The sequence below is a fragment of the Salvelinus alpinus genome, chromosome 21 (assembly GCF_045679555.1).
Source record: "Salvelinus alpinus chromosome 21, SLU_Salpinus.1, whole genome shotgun sequence".
NCBI classification, from domain to species: domain Eukaryota; kingdom Metazoa; phylum Chordata; class Actinopteri; order Salmoniformes; family Salmonidae; genus Salvelinus; species Salvelinus alpinus.
In genome coordinates this window covers 45,078,625-45,103,231 of record NC_092106.1, presented here as the reverse complement: position 1 = coordinate 45,103,231, position 24,607 = coordinate 45,078,625, and the positions used below count along the sequence as shown (strand labels likewise).

General features: G+C 45.4%; 1 protein-coding gene across 1 annotated transcript; it reads left to right on the top strand.

Moving 5' to 3' along the window:
* Positions 1-2,647: 2,647 nt before the first annotated feature.
* LOC139548351 (GMP synthase [glutamine-hydrolyzing]) lies at positions 2,648-22,672 on the top strand. Its single transcript, XM_071357984.1, has 16 exons — positions 2,648-2,828; positions 4,442-4,617; positions 5,349-5,463; positions 5,655-5,752; positions 10,655-10,758; positions 11,027-11,220; positions 11,527-11,692; positions 12,046-12,197; positions 12,536-12,709; positions 14,162-14,267; positions 17,053-17,168; positions 17,349-17,474; positions 19,133-19,248; positions 19,343-19,473; positions 20,412-20,584; positions 20,705-22,672. Exons 1-16 carry the CDS (start codon positions 2,802-2,804, stop codon positions 20,804-20,806), a joined length of 2,076 nt encoding a protein of 691 aa, XP_071214085.1. The 5' UTR covers positions 2,648-2,801; the 3' UTR covers positions 20,807-22,672.
* The last annotated feature ends 1,935 nt before the right edge of the window (positions 22,673-24,607 follow it).

Genomic DNA, 24,607 nt, shown 5'->3' with positions numbered 1-24,607 from the left:
GAGCTATGTTGTGAGGGGGCCCCTTTCATAGTAATATAAGTAAATGCCATGTAAAGCATCCATCATGTCAACCAGGGTGAGTCTCCATTCTGTGTCTAAGGTAATGAATGACTGCACGCTCCTATATGCCACAGCTATGAGGACCATGTGAAACTGCTTAATATCATGGGACCAGACCAGGCAGACAGGCAAACTAGGATAAAGCATGTGACACTGCGTTAGCTAACCCCATACACAAGAAGTCACTGTTTCAGATAGAAAGGGGGATGAGGGTTTGGGGTGGATTGCTAGGCCTCAAACTTGAATTGACAGTCCACTATATCAAATCAAATCAAAGTTTATTTGTCACATGCGCCGAATACAACAGGTAGACCTTACAGGGAAATGCTTACTTACAGGCCCTAACCAACAGTGCAATCTTGAAGTAAAAAATAGGTATTAGGTGAACAATAGATAAGTAAGGAAATAAAAAACAACAGTAAAAAGACAGTGAATAATAACAGTAGCGAGGCTATATATGGGTATTATTGGACATTACATTATAACTACATAATAATAACCATTTTATTTATCTTCTAATTTCCCCCGTCTTGGCATGATCTAGTGGTACTCATTTCTACAGTATTTTTCAGACAATTTGCCAATTAGAATGGATGATTTCTCCCCTCATTTCACTCTCTCAGCATTTGATACACGGGAGAGATGGTGTTAGAGAAACCTCTCTGATAACTGCATCCATCCAACCACGAGTCAAATTATATATCCAGCGGCTTTCTTTAAATTATTTTACAAATATGATTCACCTTTAAAATAATGATAATAATCCCACATGAACAAACCAGTATGTTCCGTACGAAACTGAAAGGGTGAAACATGACCCTGCAGCACAACAGTTGGATCCTTTTGTTCCTGTAGTGGCATTCTGTCTCTTTGCTGTGAGAATCCTCTCCTCTGCCCTCCTCAGGTGTTCGGTAACTTAACTGAAGGAACACAACACAGAGCTTTAACAAAGGTTCAGGGTTTTGTTTGTTGACTTTTTCTTCTGCCTTCAACACAACCCAGCCTTACATTCTGGCACAGAGACTCATTTGGGACTTCTCCTTAGATGGAGGGCTGGTTTTGTGACTGTTGGACTTCCTGAGCCAGCGGATCAAGGTGGGTCCCCACGTGTGGGACATACGCACCACCAATACAGGCTCTCCTCGGGGATGTGTTTAGTCTCCACTCCTGTACACTAATAGTTGTACTAGTTCCCATCCTGACAAACACCTTAAGTTTGCAGAAGACCCTGCCCTCATCAGGCTGTTGCATGATGATTTGGAACACCATGGCCCGGTCCTAAATGACTTTGTAGAGTGGTGTGATGAATCACACTTGGTCCTCAATACCAACAAGACCAAAGAGATGTGCATTAACTTCAGGAAGTGTACAACACCTACCTCTGCAACATCTATCAGAGGTCAGAACATAGAGATTGTAGAGGAATACAAATATCTGGGTGTCCTCTTGGACAATAAGCTTCAGTGGAGTAAATGTACAGACCTGATCTACAAAAAGAGCCAACAGAGACTGTACTTTCTCAACAATCTGGGATATTTTAATGTAGACTGTACTATACTGACTCTGTTTTACAAATCTTTCATTGAGAGTATTTTAACTTTTTGTATTATTTGTTGGTTTGGCAATACCACTGTCAGCCAGAGAAATATGCTGAGAAGGATTATCACCACAGCAAGCAAGGTACTTGGAGTCAAACAGACAGGACTGGATGAGATCTTTAAGGTCAGGGCCCTCTGCAAGGCTCACAAAATAATTTTAGACCAAGCCCCCCCTGTACCCAGACTTTGAACTACTCCCCTCTGGGTGCAGGTATAGGGCACACCTCAGCAGGAAAAACACAACTAGACAATCATTTGTGCCAGGTGTGATATCCCTCCTAAATAGCTTGGGCTAATGTTCCTATCGACCCACTAAGGCCAGCAGGCTAGTCTCTTTTTATTGGTATGTAACCGTTATGAAAGTTGTATTGTCAGTTTGTTTTGTATTTAAACACCACTTTAAACGTGTACATGACACTGCAACAAAATTTCCCCATGGGGACAATAAAGTCAGTAAAGTTCACAGGTCCATTTTCCATCTACTCCAACAGCAGAGAACCTTCTTTAACAGTCCCTTTCAGAACGTCAGAAGACTCCTCTTCATATTTGTCTATTACATGCAGTGTACCATGTTAACACACAGTGAGTGTACAAACACTCTGTTCCTCTAGTCGAAGCTGAACCCATGATCCAGACATACCGTTGTCTGGATTTCCCCTCATAGCTCCTGTTACACTTCCACAGAGGGATCCAAAATGATCCCTAGAAAACGTCTTTCCCCATGGAATGGTGTTTAGTGCCCTAGCAATTACATACTATTTACACTATTCACGTGATATAGATAATTAGACATATAGGGCGAATTCTTCCCCTTGTAAACTGCAGCAGCTTTTCCATAATAAACTTTTCCACTGAATTATCCAGGAGTAACTCCTCCCTAGAAGCCCGTATTCTCACGCAGACAGTCACTAGTACTCACTACTCTTCAAGAGGGGAGGGGACAGCGACAGTCTTTGAGCGAAGTGGTCGGACAGTGCACGGTCATAGGAAGCCATCCAGCCAGTGAGTAGTGTAGCTACGGAAGCGCTAGTTAGCACACATTTTCGTCAGCGGTTGGCGCAACAACTGAGCGAGCAACCACTAGTCTCTGTCTCGTGCTATCTGGAAGACCGAGGAGGAGAGTTCATTCCGCTACACTCATCCATGGCTGTGTGCAACGGAGATACCAAGGTCAGTCAAACAACGGCCTATGTGCCGCCAAGGAAGCAACATATCCCGTTTCTCGTTCAATGTGTATCGGCTGTCTGTCGGTGGTTGTCGGCTGTGGGACATGGGCGCTGGGAGTCCCCGGTTAGCTACGGCCTATGTCGTGTTTTCAGCAAACTTGCGGATTGTGTGCACCCCCGTCGGAGATGCCCGTCTCCATGCCTGTTGCCTCGTCTTTTAAATGTATGTTTTGGAGGGTTTCATAAACCTCCAGCAGATAGTGAATGTAATTTGTATGCCACTATTGCATCTTTCATGGTGTAGACATTGCTAGCAGAAGCCGCGTGTAATTTAGCTTAGCCCTTTGCAGCCGCACGGTAGCCGCACAGCTGGATATCGACTACTGTAGTTAGCTAACTAACGTTAGCAATAGCCCGATATTGTTAGTTCACTAGCATAATAGCTAGCAGTGTAGTTGCAGATTGTCGTGGACTTTATATATTTCAACTTCGTAGCAACAGTGCGAGATTGTGTTACGAGCATGCATATTGTTTTGGTCATTTAACAGAAACAATCGGGTTGATGGCTAGCTAACTATGACTTGCCAGCTAGCTAGCGCCCGGTCTCCAGTCTGTCCACCCACCACACAGTTGTGCCAGCTGCAGCATAGGCCAACCATAGTATTATTTTTTATATCCGTAAGTACTCCATTTGACTTTTCTCCAGGAAAGCAGGCCCATTATAACAACTCCACATCCAATATCGACGCGGTTTTATATGCAATGTGTGGTTCGCAGTTTTAGGGCTTTAATGGTGTCACTTGCAGTGCTTGATACACGAGCGAATGCCTGTTGTTTTTCATTGACGGAAGTACGGAGTGTCAGAAACCACGTGGGGACACGCTACTCAATTTCACAATTTACTACTAGGGCAGTGAATTGAATTAGTTTTGCCCATATCTAATGCCCCAATGTATTGAATGAGAAATGTACAGTTTTGATAAGAATATTAAGCTTCTAACCATAGTGACTGTCTTAAAAATCACTATCTCCCTTGATAACACTTGACTGCCATATCAATGAATCAATGGCTGCCTACATAAATCATGCATAAGGGGCGGGCATATAGATTTAACTGCAAAACAACTTGTTTCGATATATCTATTCTAGAGTAACGTCCAATGGCTTGTGAATCCTGGCTTGAAGCATCTATCTGGTCACTAGACATCTCAAAAGGAAGGTTAAAGCCCCTACTTGACTGAACAGTTATACCACAGCTGGACCATGCTCAGGCCCCTAGCTTCTGTGTGACTCGTGATTCTGCGTGTCCTCATCTCAGTACTGAGACTCACATGTCTCAAATTGTGTTCTGGCCTTAATGAATCCCGTTCCTCACAATGAGGTTAGCGAAGTGGGGCCATTCACCATCGCAAATGGTTTTGTCTGTCTTTGAATGAATTTAACGTTTTGCAATGCTTTTTGAACACCCGCTGGTTCAACCATTGTGTTGGGAATATAGACTATTGTATCTTCATTAAAAACAACATTGTTGAAGGCTATTCCACACACAGGCCTATGTGGTTATCCTGATTGAGTGTTCGTACGTGGTCAGGACAATGTGTGTTCTTTCTCCCCCAGCTGGACATCAGCAGCGTTGAGCCTCAGAATGGTTCATGTGAGGGGGCGGTGGTTATCCTGGACGCCGGGGCTCAGTACGGCAAGGTGATTGACAGGCGGATCAGAGAGCTGTTTGTCCGCTCAGAGATCCTCCCACTAGAGACGCCAGCCTTCGCCATCAGAGAACAAGGCTTCAGGTGAGACTGACTGACATCACACTTGCAGCAGGGTGGCATTTACAAAGTCAACGAACCTGGACCAAACATTTTGAAATAAACAAGAAAATGCATACATGTGGGTGTGAGAGAGAGAGAACCTGTCAGAATAATTACACTGTGATAATTCCCAAGAGCTCCTCTTTGTCTATCCATCATCTGTGGAGGAACACAGTTGTCAGGACAGCCTGTGAGAGAGCCTGGAGCCCTATACAAAGGAACACAAACCAGTGGCTAGACTAAGCAGATCTTTGTAAATATATGAAATGTTACTGTATATTTTGTATTATCTGACCTTGGAGGGAGTGTGTGTGTTTACACTGCATTCTACTGCTTGGGAGAGGTCCCCATCTCTCTGCAGAAAGGAGAGAGAGGGCAGGGGAGGATTTTTAGGAGACGCTATTTTTCCATTACAGTTTGCAAAAACGTCTCTCCACCCCTACAGAATAGATGTGTGTGTGTGTGTGTGTGTGTGCGCACACCTTTTTGGAATGCTTCAGTTTGAACAGACAATAGAGAATGTCTAAACTATGGGCACACTAGAGAGCGGTGGGGTTTTCAAACAGCTGTATGCTCATGTCTATGCTGCTAGTATGAAATGACTACTCTGTTGTTGTGTATGATGCCGTTGATTGTTTGACTTTTGCCTTTGAATATTTATCCTCCTTCTACCCTTTTTTAAAAACTTTCCTCCCCCCTTTCTCTGTCTCCAGAGCGATCATCATTTCTGGTGGTCCTAATTCTGTGTATGCTGAGGATGCCCCCTGGTTTGACCCTGCCATATTCACCATTGGAAAGCCTGTCCTGGGTATCTGCTATGGAATGCAGGTAGGAGGGCCCTGAGAAATACACACGCATGAAACCTCCCTCCTGAAGACCTTAGCATAAGACAGATCATTTGGATAAAACCCACTAAGAATCACATTCTTATGTACACATCCCATACAAATGAAAGGAGGGCTTTCAATCAATACAAAATGCCGACTTAAGAGGCTAATGATCAATTGTCCTCTCCACAGATGATGAATAAAGTTTTTGGAGGAACAGTACACAGGAAGAGTGTGAGAGAGGATGGAGTGTTCAACATCGGACTGGACAACACCTGTTCTCTCTTCAGGTGGGTTGGAAGAACTAAAGATTCTTCAGTGTAGGCAGATAGAAAACAGTTTCACCATAACCACTCTGAGAAAATAGGTTAATGGTTAGAAGAGCAAAAACAAGTGTTTTTGATTGGTTTGTCCCAGAGCCATGTGTTTGACGCGAACTGGATCAAAGTTCCAACGGTCACATACTTCAGTTCTCTTTCGTTTCGGTATTTCACTTATGAGATACGCCCCCGGTGTATTCGTCAGAAGCCTTTATTACACTACGCCAGCCATGATAGGCTGGATGTCGAGACTTGTGCGTCGGAGAGGGGCATCCCTCCTACCCTATTAAAAAGGTCTGACGCAGCGTCTCTGAGTCATTCAAAAATAAGCAACGCCTCTTCGTTGCTCGTGCAAGGTTGGTGGTCTGGTGAAATACCTCACTCGTGCTATCAGAGAACCAAGGTTACGGTCGTAACCAAAAGTTCTCTTTCAAGCATCAGTTTCGGTATTTCCCTTATGGGATCATCTGACTCCCGTATTTCCAGACAAGTTGACGACCGACTGCCCTGTGCAATACACCACACAATGGGCCCCTGAGAAGATCCTACACGTAAAGCAGTATGTAATGTAATGCGCCAGGGTCAGTACAGTGACATCAAGTCTATAAAACGTTGCAAATGTATGTGGCAAAGCCCAACTCGCTGCTAAGCAAATATCTTGGATAGATATGCCCTTAAATATAGCCCAGGATGTAGCCATTTCTCTAGTGAAATGATCCGTAGCCCAGCAGGAGACCCTTACTTGTGTAGGCCAAAGCAATGGCCCCCACTGTCCAGTGGATAGGCGCTGTTTTGTGAGCGCTTCACGATGTAAGGTTTCGCCCAGGAAATGAACATGTAATGACATTTTCTAAACCCCTTAGTCCTGTACATGTAGATACGTAGAGTGCTGGCCACAACATATGCATCCGGAGAGGAAAACGGTGGGGGATAAAAAAAAAAAAAACTATCAGCTCAGGGGGAAGACACATTTACATTTACATTTAAGTCATTTAGCAGACGCTCTTATCCAGAGCGACTTACACATCAAAGTTGGGTTAATAACCTGAGGGATAAAGGCAAGGGGTTAGGCCACAATGATGCTATCGGTACTGTGTACCAGCTGCACTGAGACTGTGTGAATGTCACTTACACGCTTGGCAGAGGCCAGTGCTAGTAATAGAGCTGTCTTTAATTAAAAGCATCTTCAGATCCACCTGATCCAGGGGCTCAAAAGGCTGTTGGCATAGAGCACCCAAAACAACTGTCCCACGACGGGGCAAGCTGTCTGGACACCGGACACAAACGACATGCACCCTTCATAAAACTATTGTGCTCCCAAAACCCACATGACAAGCCAAAATACAATGCCTGATACTTTAATAGTAGAAAAAGCCTTTGTGTAATAATAATTCCTGTAGAAACGACATGATTACAGAGACAAAGCACTGGAATGACACTGTCTGTGACTTGTTGCACCATTCCTCAAACACGTGCTGTTTACAATCATAAAGGGAGCTGGTGGATGAGGCTCTAGCACTCTGAATAGTCTAAATTACATTTTGGAGGAAGCCCGGCAGTGTTCAAGTTGAGCTGTTCACGGGCCAGGCCCAGAGTGCTAACCGTTCTGGGTGAGGATGGACCATCTCCCCGCGCACCTGGCACAGTAGGTCCCGACGCAGAGGGAGGGGCAACGGTTGACCGCATAGTAGTTGACTGATCTCTGCTAGCCAGTGTTTCTCTGGCCAATGCAGCGCTATTAGTATGAGAGACCTACCCTTCTCCCGCACCCTGGCTAGGGTGGGGGGAAATCAGGGCCAGTCGGGGGAATTCATACAGGAGGACGCGTGGCCACTCGCGCACTAATGCGTCCACTCCTATCGGTGCGTCTCGATCCCTCAGGAACAGTGTTTATTCTCCATTGATGCATAAAGCTCCACTGCTGGGGTGCCGTAGTGCATCCAAACCTGATTGGCTACCTCTGGGTGGAGCTTCCACTCCTCATATAGAGGGTTCCCCCTGGAGAGTAAATCTGCCCCCAGATTCAGTACTCCCGGTACATGAGTAGGTCTCAGTGACTGGAGATGCAAACCGCTCCACATATTCAGTCTGTGTATCAGTGTGTGTAAGTGAAGGGATCGCAGTCCCCCTTGTTTGTTTATGTAAGCCACAACAGTGTATTGTCTGTTCTGACTAGGAACATGACGACCCTCCAGAAATGGGAGAAAATACTTTAATGCTAGGGACACCCCAAGGAGATCCAGGCTGTTTATGTGTATAAAATGGAGATGGGGTCCCCACTCACCGTTCTGCCCTCGTGGGTCGCACCCCAACCTAAGAACGAGCTGTATAAGGCCATAAGTAAACAAGAAAATGCTCATCCAGAAGCGGTGCTCCTAGTGGCCGGGGACTTTAATGCAGGCAAATTTAAATCAGTTTTACCTAATTTCTACCAGCATGTCACATGTGCATCCAGAGGGAAAAAAACTCTAGACCACCTTTATTCCACACACAGAGACGCATACAAAGCTCTCCCTCGCTCCATCCATTTGGAAAATCTGACCATAATTCTATACTCCTGCTAACAAACAAAAACTAAAGCATGATGTACCAGTGACTCGCTCAATACGGAAGTAGTCAGATGACACTGATGCTACGCTACAAGACTGTTTTCCCAGCACAGACTGGAATATGTTTCGGGATTCATCCAATGGCATGGAGTATAACTTAGTCACCGGCTTCATCAATAAGTGCATCAATGAAGTCGTCCCCACAGTGACCGTGCGTACATATCCCAACCAGAAGCCATGGATTACAGGCAACATCCGCACCAAGCTAAAGGCTAGAGCTGCCACTTTCAAGGAGCGGGACACTAATCCAGACGCTTATAAGAAATCCTGCTATGCCCTCAAGACCAACCATTAAATAGGCAAGCGTCAATACAGGACTAAGATTGAATCCTACTTCACCAGCTCTGACGCTCGTCGGATGTAGCAGGGCTTGCAAGCTATTACAGATTACAAAGGAATACCCAGCCGCGAGCAGCCCAGTGACGCGAGCCTACCAAACGAGCTAAATGCCTTTTATGCTCTCTTCAAGGCAAGAAACACTGAAGTATGCATGAGAGCACCAGCTGTTCCGGACGACTGTGTGATAACACTCTCCGTAGCCGAGCAATACCTTTTAAACAGGTCAACATTCACAAGGCCGCGTGGCCAGATGGATTTCCAGGATGTGTACTCGGAGCATGCGCGGACCAACTGGCAAGTGTCGAAACTGACATTTTCAACCTCTCCCTGACCGAGTCTGTAATACCTACATGTTTCAAGCAGATCACCATAGTCCCTGTTCCCCAAAAAGCGGAGGTCACCTGCCTAAATGACTACTGCCCCATAGCACTCACATTAAGTGCTTTGAAAGGCTGGTCATGACTCACATTAACACCATCGTCCCGGAAACCCTAGACCCACCCCAATTCACATACCGCCCCAACAGATCCACAGATGACGCAATCTAATTTTCACTCCACACTTCACTTTCACACCTGGACAAAATGAACACCTTTGTGAGAATGCTGTTCATTGACTACAGCTCAGTGTTCAACACTATAGTTCCCACAAAAACTAATCGCTAAGCTGAGGACCCTGGGACTAAACACCTCCCTCTGCAACTGTATCCTGGACTTCCTGATGGGCCGCCCCTAGGTGGTAAGGGTAGGCAACAACACATCTGCCACGTTGATCGTCAACACTGGGCCCCCTCAGGGGTGTGTGCTTAGTCCCCTCCTGTACTCCCTGTCTACAGCGCGCTTGCACACATCCTGCAGGTCCACACCGAGAGCTGGTAGGGATGGACCCCGTCCAGTTTCGAATTCCCTGGCAGGAGGCTTGGTGGCCTGGCCGTCGCCGTCTGACGATTTCAAAGGAGAACCCCATGGAGTAGTTTTCACCTCCAATTAGGAAGCCTGGCAGGGAAGCCGCGAGGTCGTTGCTGGAGTCCTCCAACAGCGGGGCAATGGCGTGGAGCTGGTCGCACCAGCTTGCGCTAGCCGCCGCTCCAGGATTCCCCCGTGGGGATATCCATCGCCTCTGATGAGCCATTGGGGGCACGAGCACCCATGTTAGGGTCCTGTTTACTCAGGCTAGCTAGGCGTGCCAGCTTGCAACGGAGACTCTTCACAGTGAAGTGGGCACAGTGTGGACAGGAGCTGGGGGAGGCTAACGCTTCCCTGGCATGTTGCAGCCCAAGGCAAGCGGAGCAGAACGAGTGGTTGTCCTTGGCCGATATCGCCGGGATCTTCTCCTCGTTTGGAGTGGGAGATGGTTTTGTCGCCATAGCTCGGATGCTATGTTTTTAGCTGTCAGAAAAAACTAGCGTGGTAGGCTAGTCAGATAATCCACTAATCGCAAGCTATCTCCGACGGTGGCACTCGGTGTGATGGCCGGATACCATTTCCGAAAAGACATATTAGAACAGTTAGCTTGGTGTAGCCAGTAAAACACTTTTCTTGTCGAAGTAAAACCACAAAAGCGAGCTAGCATGGTGGTTAGCTTGCTAACAATTAGTCGCTGTTTGGATACAGCTGACTTGGTCGTTAAACGAGTTAGCCATGTCACAGCTGTACCCGTTCCTCCCTCAAATAATTTTCCTCTTACTATGGTGAAGAAAAAGGAAAATTGCCACCACCGCACGCACAGTCCAGAGAATAGCGGCCGGCGAGCGAGTCGTCTTTCAGACACACACAGTTAGACACAAGCACAATGTGGCTGCTTGCTGCTGCTTTGTTCCCTCTGGTTCCAGATATGGGTGGAGTTATTTTAGGTTTCATTATGCCTGTGTGTGAATGTACTTCCTGTCTGACCTTTGACCCTGTGTTTGACTTGATGTTGTCAGGGGCCTTAAGAAGGAGGAGCTGGTGCTGTTGACTCATGGGGACAGTGTGGACAAGGTGGCCGATGGCTTCAAGGTGGTTGCCCAGTCAGGAAGCATCATTGCGGGTAAGCATTCTGGGAAAGGGTCCTGGGCCTGGAAGAAAATTATATTTTAGACTAATTTAGTCTACTGCCATACTTCCCTACGTTCAGTCAATTACACAATATGATCATGAAGACCATTGGCATTCCATCCTCTTCTTCCCTCCCCATCCCCTTTTTCCCTCCCCATCCCCTTTTTCCCTCCCCATCCCCTTTTTCCCTCCCTTCATTCGCCTCGTCTTTGATCACCCACATCTCACCACTGCCCACCCCCCCTGTTGTTCTCTGACAGGTATTGCCAACGAGCAGAAGAAGCTGTATGGGACCCAGTTTCACCCGGAAGTGGACCTGACGGAGCGGGGACCAGATATATTACGTAACTTCCTGTTTGAGATCGCCGGCTGCACCTCCAACTTCACTGTCCAGAACCGCCAGCAGTCCTGCATCACAGAGATTCAGGAGAAAGTTGGCAAGTCCAAAGTACTGGTGAGGAATCTATAGTATGGTTAGATGCCGAATGTGGGTGTACAACATGAGCCCCATAGTATAGAACATAGAGACCTTGGGAGGGCGTAGTAAGTTAATCTGAGCTATTAAACACTCAATTAGACAGTGAAATTACACTGTTTTCTCTGCTGAAACAATGTGATTGACTTCCTCTGCTCCCAGAAAGCGGGTTGTCCCTCCAGAGAGAGAGAAAAAAAGGGAGGGGGAGGGAAATGGAGATGAAAGAATGCTTTTCACAACCTGGCGTTGTGTTGATTGACATGTCTGGTCCAATGTTGTTCCCAGGTTCTGCTGAGTGGCGGGGTGGACTCCACGGTGTGTACGGCACTGCTGAACAAAGCTCTGAACCAGGAGCAGGTCATCGCGGTGCACATCGACAATGGCTTTATGAGGAAGAGAGAGAGCCAGAGCGTTGAGGAGGCCCTCACCAAACTGGGCATCAACCTCAAAGGTGAGAGGTCAAGCCAAGCTGGGCATCATCCTCAAAAGGTGAGAGGTCAAGCCAAGCTGGGGGTCATCCTCAAAAGGTGAGAGGTCAAGCCAAGCAGGGGGTCATCCTCAAAAGGTGAGAGGTCAAGCCAAGCAGGGGGTCATCCTCAAAAGGTGAGAGGTCAAGCCAAGCAGGGGGTCATCCTCAAAAGGTGAGAGGTCAAGCCAAGCTGGGGGTCAACCTTAAAAGTGATAGGTAAAGCTATGCTGGTGTGCTATACCTGTCCAGAATGGACTCAAATGTAGCATACATGTGCCTGGCTGTGTATATGAAAAAAATATCACTAACTAAACTATAATTCTCTCTCTCTCCAGTGGTTAACGCAGCACACACCTTCTATAACGGCACAACGACCCTGCCCATCTCCGACGAGGACCGGACGCCACGGAAACGCATCAGCAAGACCCTCAACATGACCACCAACCCTGAGGAGAAGAGGAAGATCATTGGAGACACCTTCGTCAAGGTACTGTGTCTGTGAGTGTCTTGCCTGTCTGTTATCTAGGTTGAAGGTGACAAGGGTTAAGACAAGAGAATTCTAATATCCTGTAACTCTTTGGAACAATGGACCAGCTATGCTAGTTAGTAATGGCACAGGTAGTTAGCAACGGAACTGGTCCCATCAATCTGTTAATTTTTGAAAAGTTTCCACATGGATTCATACCTTGTCCTGAACTTTATCTTAGTCCTAGTCTGTTGTCTGTCTGTCTTTCTGAGAGTCTGTCTGCATGTCTCTTTCTGTCTGTCAAAAAAAAAAAAAAGACTATTGAATCGACTTCCTGTGTGTGTGATTGGTGTCTGTAGGTGGCCAATGAGGTGATAGGGGAGATGAACCTGAAGCCGGAGGAGGTGTTCCTAGCCCAGGGCACCCTAAGGCCAGACCTCATAGAGAGTGCTTCTCACCTCGCCAGCGGCAAGGCAGAGGTCATCAAAACACACCACAACGACACAGAACTCATCCGCAAGCTCAGAGACGAGGTAAACACACACTGAAACAAACTTCAAACACAACCTTGAAAGCATGTATCAGAGCTTTCTGAGCCAGAGGTGGGACCAAGTCACTATTATTCAAGTCACAAGGTCCAAGTCTCAAGTCGAATCCGAAGTTGAGCGGGTCAAGTCCAAGTCGTGAAGTCTAAAAGCAAGTCATGTAAAAAAAATCTATACAGGCAATGACTTGTTCAACAAAAAAATCTGTTTATTTATTGAGGCTACCAGAAAGCCCTTTTCATTAGTTTTACAACACATTTTTGACAATATAGATGGGTGGGTGTTCCACCAGGAACTAATGGAGTACAAGTGGGGTGTGTGGGGACCGCATTGAGTGTGACACAAGATGTATCATGTATGAAATGCAGAGGGTCAAGTAAACATTGGACATCGACAGTAACATTGTCAGATTCCCTTATTCACCCGCACATTACAGACAACAAATTTGAAGCAATTTTGACATACAAATATCAATTTCAAGCAATTTTGACATACAAAAAGACCAGTAGACCTATGCTAGTAATTGTTGCTTGATACCCCATTGCTGGTGAGCTTGCCGGCTCATATTCTTATCACCAAACAATATTTATGTCAATCCTCTCTCTCCCTGCAAATGTAACATTTGCACTGCACCTGATCCTATAACAAATCAGCCATATGTTCGCTAGATCAGTGGTTTTGACCTGCGACCCACAAAAAGGAGTGGTTCACAGCTTGCGACGCCCGCGCGCAGGGTGGTGATGCATTTTCAAAACTGCAAGATACAGAAATAAAGTGTGTTTTACATCTGCATTTTGAGCTGAAAGTCATTCATGTTAGCAGTCAATTTCAGATATCATAATTACATCACCAGACTCTAAGAAATGAAGATAGCTGTAACTTTGCACTATCTTCAGACAGTACCACCACTGAGGTATAGAATTATAACCCACGCAAACTAGGCCTATCTGAAATATGAAAATGACGAAATCACAGAGCTAGCCTATTGTTGTAAGATGCATCCGTAGTAGATTGCTAAACGGTACTTTATGGATAATATTAGCATAGGTAGGCTACTCTTTGCGCACCAATGATAATGACTGGTAAACAGTCAAGATGCACTACTTTTTGGTTCTGAAGCAAAAATTTGATCATTTTGAAACAAGAATTTGGTGTAATGCTGTAGGCCTGTGTTAGTGACCAGATCGAATAAGCCAAGGTATAAATACAAATGGTAGACTGTATGTAGCCTATTAAAATACAATCCCCCTAAACCTTCTCACTACGCTAGCTCACCCGACCTGTGTTGATTGACAGTTTGCCGATAATTTCAAGTCATCAGTCTCAAGTCAATTCTGAAGTTATTTTATTTTCTGGTCATGAAATTTGTGACTCGAGTCAAGTCATGCGACTTGAGTCCACAACTCTGATCTGAACTGTCTCCTCTCTCACTCCCTCCAGGGAAAAGTCATTGAGCCGCTGAAGGACTTCCATAAGGATGAGGTTCGGGCACTGGGCAGAGAACTGGGACTGCCAGAGGACATCGTCTGTCGACACCCTTTCCCTGGTCAGTACCCCACCGTACACACGGGACAGAACGTTATATATAGTCATGGAACATTTAGAACCAACACACAATAGAATGTTCTATACAGTTGAAGTCGGGAAGTTTACGTACACTTAGGTTGGAGTCATTAAAACTTGTTTTTCAATCACTCCACAAATTTCTTGTTAACAAACTATAGTTTTGGCAAGTCGGTTAGGACATCTACTTTATGCATGACACAAGTCATTTTTCCAACAATTGTATACCTAGACAGATTATTTCACTTATAATTCACTGCATCACAATTCCAGTGGGTCAGAAGTTTACATACACTAAGTTGACTGTGCCTTTAAACAGCTTGGAAAATTCCAGAAAATGATGTCATGGCTTTAGAAGCTTCTGATAGGCTAATTGACATAATTTGAGTCAATTGGAGGTGTACCTGTGGATGTATTTCAAGGCCTACCTTCAAACTCAGTGCCTCTTTGCTTGACATCATGGGAAAATCAGAAGAAATCAGCCAAGACCTCAGAAAAAAAATTGTAGACCTCCACAAGTCTGGTTCATCCTTGGGAGCAATTTCAAAATGCCTGAAGGTACCACGTTCATCTGTACAAACAATAATACGCAAGTATAAACACCATGGGACCACGCAGCCGTCATACCGCTCAGGAAGGAGACGCGTTCTGTCTCCTAGAGATGAATGTACTTTGGTGCGAAAAGTGCAAATCAATCCCAGAACAACAGCAAAGGACCTTGTGAAGATGTTGGAGGAAACAGGTACAAAAGTATCTATCCGCATTAAAACAAGTCCTATATCGACATAACCTGAAAGGCCGCTCAGCAAGGAAGAAGCCACTGCTCCAAAACCGCCATAAAAAATCCAGACTACGGTTTGCAACTGCACATGGGGACAAAGATCGTACTTTTTGGACAAATGTCCTCTGGTCTGATGAAACAAAAATATAACTGTTTGGCAATAAGGACCATTGTTATTTTTGGAGGAAAAAGGGGGAGGCTTGCAAGCCGAGGAACACCATCCCAACTGTGAAGCACAGGGGTGGCAGCATCATGTTGTAGGGGTGCTTTGCTGCAGGAGGGACTGGCGCACTTCACAAAATAGATAGCATCATGAGGTAGAAAAATTTGGGATATATTGAAGCAACATCTCAAGACATCAGTCAGGAAGTTAAAGCTTGGTCGCAAATGGGTCTTCCAAATGGACAATGACCCCAAGCATACTTCCAAAATTGTGGCAAAATGGCTTAAGGACAACAAAGACAAGGTAATGGAGTGGCCATCACAAAACCCTGACCTCAATCCTATAGAAAATGTGTGGGCAGAACTGAAAAAGTGTGTGCATGCAAGGAGGCCTACAAACCTGACTCCGTTACTCTGTCAGGAGGAATGGGCCAAAATTCACCCAACTTGTTGTGAGAAGCTTGTGGAAGGCTACCCGAAATGTTTGACCCAAGTTAAACAATTTAAAGGCAATGCTACCAAATACTAATTGAGGGTATGTAAACTTCTGTCCCACTGGGAATGTGATGAAAGAAATAAAACCTGAAATATATAATTCTCTCTACTATTATTCTGACATTTCACATTCTTAAAATAAAGTGGTGATCCTAACTGACCTAAAACACGGAATTATTACTTGGATTAAATGTCAGGAATTGTGAAAAACTGAGTTTAAGCGTATTTGGCTGAGGTGTATGTAAACTTCCAACTTCAACTGTATATAGTCAAGGAACATTTAGAACGAACATGGAGAATAGCAGAATGTTTTGCAGAATGTCTATGGCTTTAATGTTAACCCCATCTTCTCCTGTAGGTCCTGGCCATCAGAGTGATCTGTATCGTTAACCCTCTCCTGTAGGTCCTGGCCATCAGAGTGATCTGTAATGTTAACCCTCTGCTGTAGGTCCTGGCCATCAGAGTGATCTGTATCGTTAACCCTCTCCTGTAGGTCCTGGTCTGGGCATCAGTGATCTGTATCGTTAACCCTCTCCTGTAGGTCCTGGCCATCAGAGTGATCTGTAATGTTAACCCTCTGCTGTAGGTCCTGGTCATCAGTGATCTGTATCGTTAACCCTCTGCTGTAGGTCCTGGCCATCAGAGTGATCTGTATTGTTAACCCTCTGCTGTAGGTCCTGGCCATCAGAGTGATCTGTATCGTTAACCCTCTGCTGTAGGTCCTGGCCATCAGAGTGATCTGTATTGTTAACCCTCTGCTGTAGGTCCTGGTCATCAGTGATCTGTATTGTTAACCCTCTGCTGTAGGTCCTGGCCATCAGAGTGATCTGTAATGTTAACCCTCTCCTGTAGGTCCTGGCCTGGCCATCAGAGTGATCTGTATCGTTAACCCTCTGCTGTAGGTCCTGGCCATCAGAGTGATCTGTATTGTTAACCCTCTGCTGTAGGTCCTGGTCATCAGTGATCTGTATTGTTAACCCTCTGCTGTAGGTCCTGGCCATCAGAGTGATCTGTAATGTTAACCCTCTCCTGTAGGTCCTGGCCTGGCCATCAGAGTGATCTGTAATGTTAACCCTCTCCTGTAGGTCCTGGCCTGGCCATCAGAGTGATCTGTATTGTTAACCCTCTCCTGTAGGTCCTGGCCTGGCCATCAGAGTGATCTGTATTGTTAACCCTCTCCTGTAGGTCCTGGCCTGGCCATCAGAGTGATCTGTAATGTTAACCCTCTCCTGTAGGTCCTGGCCTGGCCATCAGAGTGATCTGTATTGTTAACCCTCTCCTGTAGGTCCTGGCCATCAGAGTGATCTGTAATGTTAACCCTCTCCTGTAGGTCCTGGCCTGGCCATCAGAGTGATCTGTGCAGACGAACCCTACATCTGTAAGGACTTTGCTGAGACCAACAACATCCTCAAGATCATCACAGACTTCTCTGCCATGGTCAAAAAGGTCAGAGAGCATCGCTAGTCTATGACAGGAGCACGGTGCTAATAACAGAGTTCTGGACATGGAGCTCTGCAATGGACTGTTGATGCAATTGACCCCAACTGTCCTTTATGCACCAACATGCTGATAACTCTAGTATGTCAGACTAGCTAATAATAATCATAACTTCCTCTGTCCCTCCAGCCCCACACGCTGCTGCAGAGAGTGAAGTCGTGTATATCAGACGAGGAGGAGGAGAAACTCCTGCAGATCACAAGTCTACATTCACTCAATGCCTTCCTGCTGCCAATCAAGACTGTGGGAGTCCAGGTAACGCTTCTTACAGTGTACTCACTCTAGGCACTGCTTGACATGAGGTGTCTGTCGGAATGTGACCTCTGACATGCATACATACGTACGTACATACATACATGCATACATACAGTAACAGTCAAAAGTTTGGACACATCTACTCATTCAAGGGTTTTTCTTTATTTGTACTATTTTCTACATAGTACATGGAATCATGTAGTAACCAAAAAAAGTGTTGAACAAATCAAAATATATTTTATATTTGAGATTCTTCAAAGTAGCCACCCTTTGGGCAATATGTCTGTCTGCCCCACTACATCAACTAGGCTATATATGTCTGTCTGCCCCACTACATCACCTAGGCTATATATGTCTGTCTGCCCCACTACATCACCTAGGCTATATATGTCTGTCTGCCCCACTACATTACCTAGGCTATATGGCTCTGTCTGCCCCACTACATTACCTAGGCTATATATGTCTGTCTGCCCCACTACATTACCTAGGCTATATGGCTCTGTCTGCCCCACTACATTATCTAGGCTATATGGTCAACAGCCTTTATGACCCAGTGGTCTACACGTCTCAGTCTGTTTTTCCATTGGTTTATTTCTCATTCATACAAGCTTTGTTTTCATTAAAAGAGAAATCCGTAGTGTCTACACACTGTAGAACAGACAACACAGTACAGTACGAACCTGTCTCCCTTCTGTCTCACTTTTGACAGTGTGTGGTGTAGCTAGGCCTAATGTTAGCCTGTGGTTTGGGCTCTGACGCCAGGACTAGTTAGACACTCCCTGTTATTCCTTCACCCAGCAGCCATCTCCCTCTCACTATAACAGGATGCTACTGCCAGGGCTGAGTAGGTATTTGTTTATGCAGCTAATGGTTAAGGTTAGCATTGGGGAGGGGTAATCTGATCCTAGATCTGTGGTTAGGGGCAATGTCTGTCAATGGGTATTTTGGAGATTTACTGCTCTGTCTGTTAATTTCCTTCAGGCTTTGGTTAAACAATATCTGTCTGTTGACAAGTGCATGGTAATGGGATGATGACACAGCTGGCTCCGCCCATTCAGTGGTGGATGTCTCCTCCACACTTCCTGCTGAAAGCCACTGAGGGATATATTTATCCCAGAAACAGTGAATGTGTGTTGTGTAAGAGAGGCAGGAGAGACGGAGCGCTACTTTAACCTCAGAAAGTGTGTGTGTTGGTAAGTGGACCAGGAGAGACACAGGAGTGTATTAACAGAGGGGCTTATTGTTCTCTGTGGAGTTTGGCTGGGAGCAGAGGGAGAAGAGAAAGGCCTCAAATAACCCCAGAGTGTTTTAATGAAGTCTAAATGTGAATTATGGACCCTGATGGATCACTTTTCATTAACTGTGTGTATGTGTAGGGTGACTGTCGGTCCTATAGCTATGTGTGTGGGGTCACCAGTAAAGAGGCTCCTAACCTGTTCTCTCTCTCTGTGTCTCTCTGTGTGTGTGTAGGGTGACTGTCGGTCCTATAGCTATGTGTGTGGGGTCACCAGTAAAGAGGCTCCTAACCTGTTCTCTCTCTCTGTGTCTCTCTGTGTGTGTGTAGGGTGACTGTCGGTCCTATAGCTATGTGTGTGGGGTCACCAGTAAAGAGGCTCCTAACCTGTTCTCTCTCTCTGTGTCTCTCTGTGTGTGTGTAGGGTGACTGTCGGTCCTATAGCTATGTGTGTGGGGTCACCAGTAAAGAGGCTCCACACTGGGAATCCCTCATGTTCCTGGCCAGACTCATCCCTCGCATGTGCCACACCATCAACAGGTAACACACACACAGTACACAGTAGATGAAGTACAACCGGTTACTGCTAGCAGAATGCCATATGGACTCTTCCCTCTCTCCTGCCTCCCTCCAGAGTTGTGTATATATTTGGGTCCCACGTGAAGGAGCCCCCCACAGACGTCACCCCCACCTTCCTGACCACGGGCGTTCTCAGCACACTCAGACAGGCGGACTTCGTGGCCCACTCCATCCTCAGAGAGTCTGGTAAGTGGTTTCCTGCTTCAGGAGGGGAGCAGAAGGGCTGGATAGAAATTATTATTGGATTCAGTGTAAAGCGGGGGACAGAGTATAGAAATACAATGTGTAGAACTCTAGGGATGTGCACGGTTATTTGAATATTTAAACGGACGTTAGTATTGAAATACTTGTGTCAGTATTCATTTTGGCGAGAGAGAATTTATAGGCCTATAACACTGAAAAGGCTTTTTCGGAATTATATTAAAACATGAATGTGACTTTGTTACATACAAGGATATACTATGACACTTTCAAATGTAACGCATTGGAAACAACACACTTTTCAAGGTAGTTTTTATGATGTGCACGGTGCGCCCCATGAAGACGGGTAACTTGATTGTTGGCCAACAATCAAAGAAGCCGAGAGGCTCAATGTGGAGTGAGTTCACTAATGCAATGCAAGATGAAATAAAATGATGGATTTAAAAGTTAGCGAAATGAGAAGGAGCAGGCTACAAAGAGCTACCGACAGCTTGTATGCGGCGCATGTGAAAAATAAGATTTGATTTGATAGGCCGCTGTTTTTATGGGGTTGGGAAGAAAGCACAGCATGCAGCCTTAATTAGCCTAGCTAGCTATTATATGGGATAATAAATAACATTGTGGCTGCTACAAGTTAGCTAGGGTTGCGTTGGCGTCTCGTCTCTGTCTGGTCGCTCCCAACACAGACACCAGGCTGTCTACAGATGCAGCAACAGAGTGTTAGCCTTTCTCCCTCGCGCAGCATTACTTAGGTTAAAACCTTAAGTTTAAACAAAAAAACGTGTATTTCAGATATCCGACAAAAAAAATCATGATGCTATTTGAATAGTGAAATGATTTCAAACCCCCATCCCTGTAGAACCAACTTCCCTTTATGAGGTGCTCGTTGCTAACCCTGTCTGGTAACTCCCTCTTTCTCCCAGGTTACTCTGGGAAGATCAGCCAGATGCCGGTCATCCTGACCCCGCTGCACTTTGACCGCGATTCCTCACAGAGGCAGCCGTCCTGCCGACGCTCTGTGGTCGTCAGAACGTTCATCACCAGCGACTTCATGACCGGGATACCTGCCACGCCCGGAAACCACATCCCCGAGGAGGTACTACGGCTCGCCGCAAGATGGGGAATGAGATGGGGATCAGACATTATTCTCAGTGTAGATGTATAAACCACGGTCTCCAGTTCTAACCGTTCTCTCTCTCTCACCATGTCTCCCCAGGTGGTGCTGAAGATGGTGAATGAGATCAAGAAGATCCCTGGCATCTCCCGGGTGATGTTTGACCTGACCTCCAAACCTCCTGGCACCACAGAGTGGGAGTAGAGCTCGAGAAGAGAGGAGATGTGAGCTCCTCTCTTCCTCTTCTCCTCCTTTCTTTCCCTCTCCTAACACCTATCCTCCCCCCATCTCACCTCTCCTTTCAGATCACCCCCCCCCCCCTCTCTAGAACATTCCCATGGAAAGCAGGCAGTACTGTGACCAGCACACACCTGAAGCCACTACTAGGCCCCCCCCCCCCCCCCCCCCTCTCAGTTTTTGGGAGATGTGTTTGTATTATTGTCATTATAGATATGATGACTATTCATTCTTCTTCTTGGATCAGTTTCTTCATGCGTGACAATGCATTATTTTTTTTCCTTCTTTGGCATAAGTGCTGCTTCCTGTTTTTGGAAACAGCCAGTTGAGATTCAAGGGTTTAAGAGAGTCAGAGAGTTCAGGAAGTGGATTGTGTAAACGTCGTGCCTCAGATTGCAGCGTACGACAGAAGAAAGAAAAAACAACATACTTGTATGACATACAGGAGAAGGAAGAGCAGCAACTAGCCAGTGGCTTAAAGTCTTCCGTCGCATTTTGGCTTTTTTGTTCCACTTCCGATGATTCTTTTTGTCTCGAGATAGTTTTTACTCAACCATTTCTGTTCCATCTGTATACTGTGCCAAGAGACAGACAGGGGCTGCCTGTCCAAAGTCATTCAGCAGAGAAACTGTGGCCAATATCAATTTTTTTTTAACTTTTATTTTTGCCAAATGTAGATAAGCTGTGGTGAAATTAGATCTGGGGTTTTGTTGACGGTTCACTTAAATGAAAAAATGTGATGTTAAACTACCAACAGCGGCCAAAGGAAAATATGAGTTAATTTTCAGAGATTGGTAACTGTTTGGGAAGCCCCCAAAATGACGGGGTGTCCTTTTCTGTGCCTGGTTTTTTTCTCGTCCCCTTTGTTTGACACGCCCCCTGACTGGTGAGAACTGTTACTTCATGCTGCAATATATGCTATTTAAGAGAAACAAGATGACAAAAGGACTGATAATTAATTAAGATGTTAGTATAGTCAAAACAACAATTGTTGTGTGAACACCTTTGTCGTTATCATGATCATACTGGCACGTGGCACCTCCTACAGTTGTGTGGGAGCAACTTTTGCACATAAAGCCTTGGTGCTTTCCTAACGCGTTTGGGAAGTTATAGTACTTACAGCTGATGGATTTTAAAACCCAATCACGAAAGCATCCCCCTTTTTTTTTATAGGGTCAAATTGAAAAGTGGCAGTGGCCATCTTGAGCGTTGCAACGACTAGAGGTCTCCTGCGTGGGCATTGCCAGTAACCTGGCTCTCCGTTCAATGTTTTCAACACTCATTTACTGAGAGAGTCCTCAGTTAGTCCAGGACTAACTGTTTTACTGGACCTGAAGCATGTCTTTTTAAGGACCCCTGTCTGCCCCATGTCCAGCCTGTAGGTAATGTTTTACTGTGCGATAATACTGATTTACATGCCTCTGTGTTTGACTTTGTACCCCTCACCTTCAATATTATTTTGTTATGACAGCTGAATACCCAATGCAAAATTAATCTGTTCCTTAACGGTCTTAATTGCAACTTGTCGTTAGCGTCTCTCCCTTTTGTGTTGCCTTTACTTGTGTATTTTATGATGCATAAGTCTACTTGGAAAACAAAAACTGCTTAAAATTAATGGATGTTTAATTTTTGTAGTTGGATTTTACTGCAATATTGAAATAAGATTAATTTATGCAATTCTGTGTTTGATATTCTTTTTTGTTTGTTTTGTTTAAAATGATCACAGCTCATTTTTCCTTAGTAACGTGCCTCAAACCAAGCCACTGCATGCAGTTTCAACTATGAAATGTGTATAATGAAAAACCAAGCTTTAGTAAAGAAGTCCCTGTTGAATCTTCTCACACTCTTTACCAACTAATCAAAATGTCTAGATTTACTCTATATGACCAAAAGTATGTGGACACCTGCTCGTTGAACATCTCATTCCAAAATCATGGGCATTAATATGGAGATGCCCCCCCCCCCCCACCCTTGCTGCAAGAACAGCCTCCACTCTTCTGGGAAGGCTTTCCACTAGATGTTGGAACATTGCTGTGGGGACTTGCGCCCATTCAGCCACAAGAGCATTAGTGAGGTCGGGCACTGACGTTGGGCGATTAGGCCTGGCTCACAGTCGGCGTTCTAATTCATCCCAAAGGTGTTCAATGGGGTTGAGGTCAGGGCTCTGCAGGCCAGTCAAGTTCTTCGACACCGATCTCAACAAACCATTTCTGTATGGATGTCGCTTTGTGCATGGGGGCATTTTCATACTGAAACAGGAAAGGGCCTTCCCCAACCTGTTGCCACAAAGTTAGAAGCACAGAATCGTCTAGAATGTCATTGTAGGCTAGTTCCAGTGAAGAGAAATCTTAACGCTACAAAGAGCCTAGCCTGAACCATGAAAAACAGCCCCGACCATTATTCCTCCTCCACCAAACTTTACAGTTGGCACTATGCATTCAGGCAGGTAGCGTTGTTCTGGCATCTGCCAAACCCAGATCTGTCTGTCGGACTGCCAGATGGTGAAGGGTGATTCATCACTCCAGAGAACGCAGTTCCACTGCTCCAGAGTCCAATGGCTGCGAGCTTTACAACACTCCAGCTGACTCTTGGTATTGCGCATGGTGATCTTATGCTTTTGTGCGGCTGCTCGGCCATGGAAACCCATTTCATGAAGCTTCCGACGAACAGTTATTGTGCTGACGTTGCTTCCAGAGGCAGTTTGGAACTCGGTAGTGAGTGTTGCAACCGAGGTCATACAATTTTTACGCGCTTCAGCACTCGGCGGTCCCGTTCTGTGAGCTTGTGTGGCCTACCACTTTACAGCTGAGCCGTTGTTACTCCTAGAGGTTTCCACATCACAATAACAGCACTTAGGAGTTGACCGGGGAAGCTCTAGCCGGGCAGAAATTTGAGGAACTGACTCGTTGGAAAGGTGGCTTCATATGCCGTTACTACGTTGAGTCACGGAGCTCGTCAGTAAGGGCCATTCTACTACAAATATTGGTCAGTAAGGGCCATTCTACTACAAATATTGGTGTGCATGGCTGTGTGCTCGATTTTATACACCTGTCAGCGACGGGTGTGGCTGAAATAGCCGAATCCACTAATTTGAAGGAGTGTCCACATACTTTTGTATATACAGTGCCTTTGGAAAGTATTCAGATCCCTTGACTGTTTCCTCGTTTTTAAGTTACAGCCTAAAATTGATTAAATAAATAAAAATTGTCAGCAGTCTACACACACTATCCCATAATGACAAAGTGAAAACAAGTTTAAAAAAAAAATGTTAACACATTTATTACAGATAAACTGATACCTTATTTACGTAAGTATTCAGATCCTTTGCTATGAGATTTGAAATTAAGCTCAGGTCCATTCTGTTTCCATTGATCATCCTTGAAATGTTTCTACAATTTGATTGGAGTCCACCTGTGGTAAATTCAATTGATTTGATATGATTTGGAAAGGCTCACACCGGTCTATGTAATGTCCCACAGTTGACAGTGCATATCAGAGTAAAAACCAAGCCATGAGGTTGAAGAAATTGTCCGTAGAGTTCAGAGACAGGATTGTGTCGAGGCACAGATCTGGGGAAGGGTACCAAAACATTTCTGCAGCATTGAAGGTCTCCAAGAACACAGTGGCCTCCATCATTCTTAAATGGAAGAAGTTAGGAACCACCAAGACTTCCTAGAGCTGGCCGGACGACCAAACTGACCAATCGAGGGATAAGGGCCTTCATCAGGGAGGTGACCAAGAACCCAATGGTCATTCTGACAGAGCTCC

Bases quoted from the DNA above. Each gene is read 5' to 3' on its own strand.
- LOC139548351 (XM_071357984.1), top strand. From the start codon at position 2,802: ATGGCTGTGTGCAACGGAGATACCAAG. The intron at 14,268-17,052 runs GTCAGTACCCCA...CCTCTCCTGTAG, and splicing joins CTGTCGACACCCTTTCCCTG to GTCCTGGCCTGGCCATCAGA. The intron at 17,169-17,348 runs GTCAGAGAGCAT...CTGTCCCTCCAG, and splicing joins TCTCTGCCATGGTCAAAAAG to CCCCACACGCTGCTGCAGAG.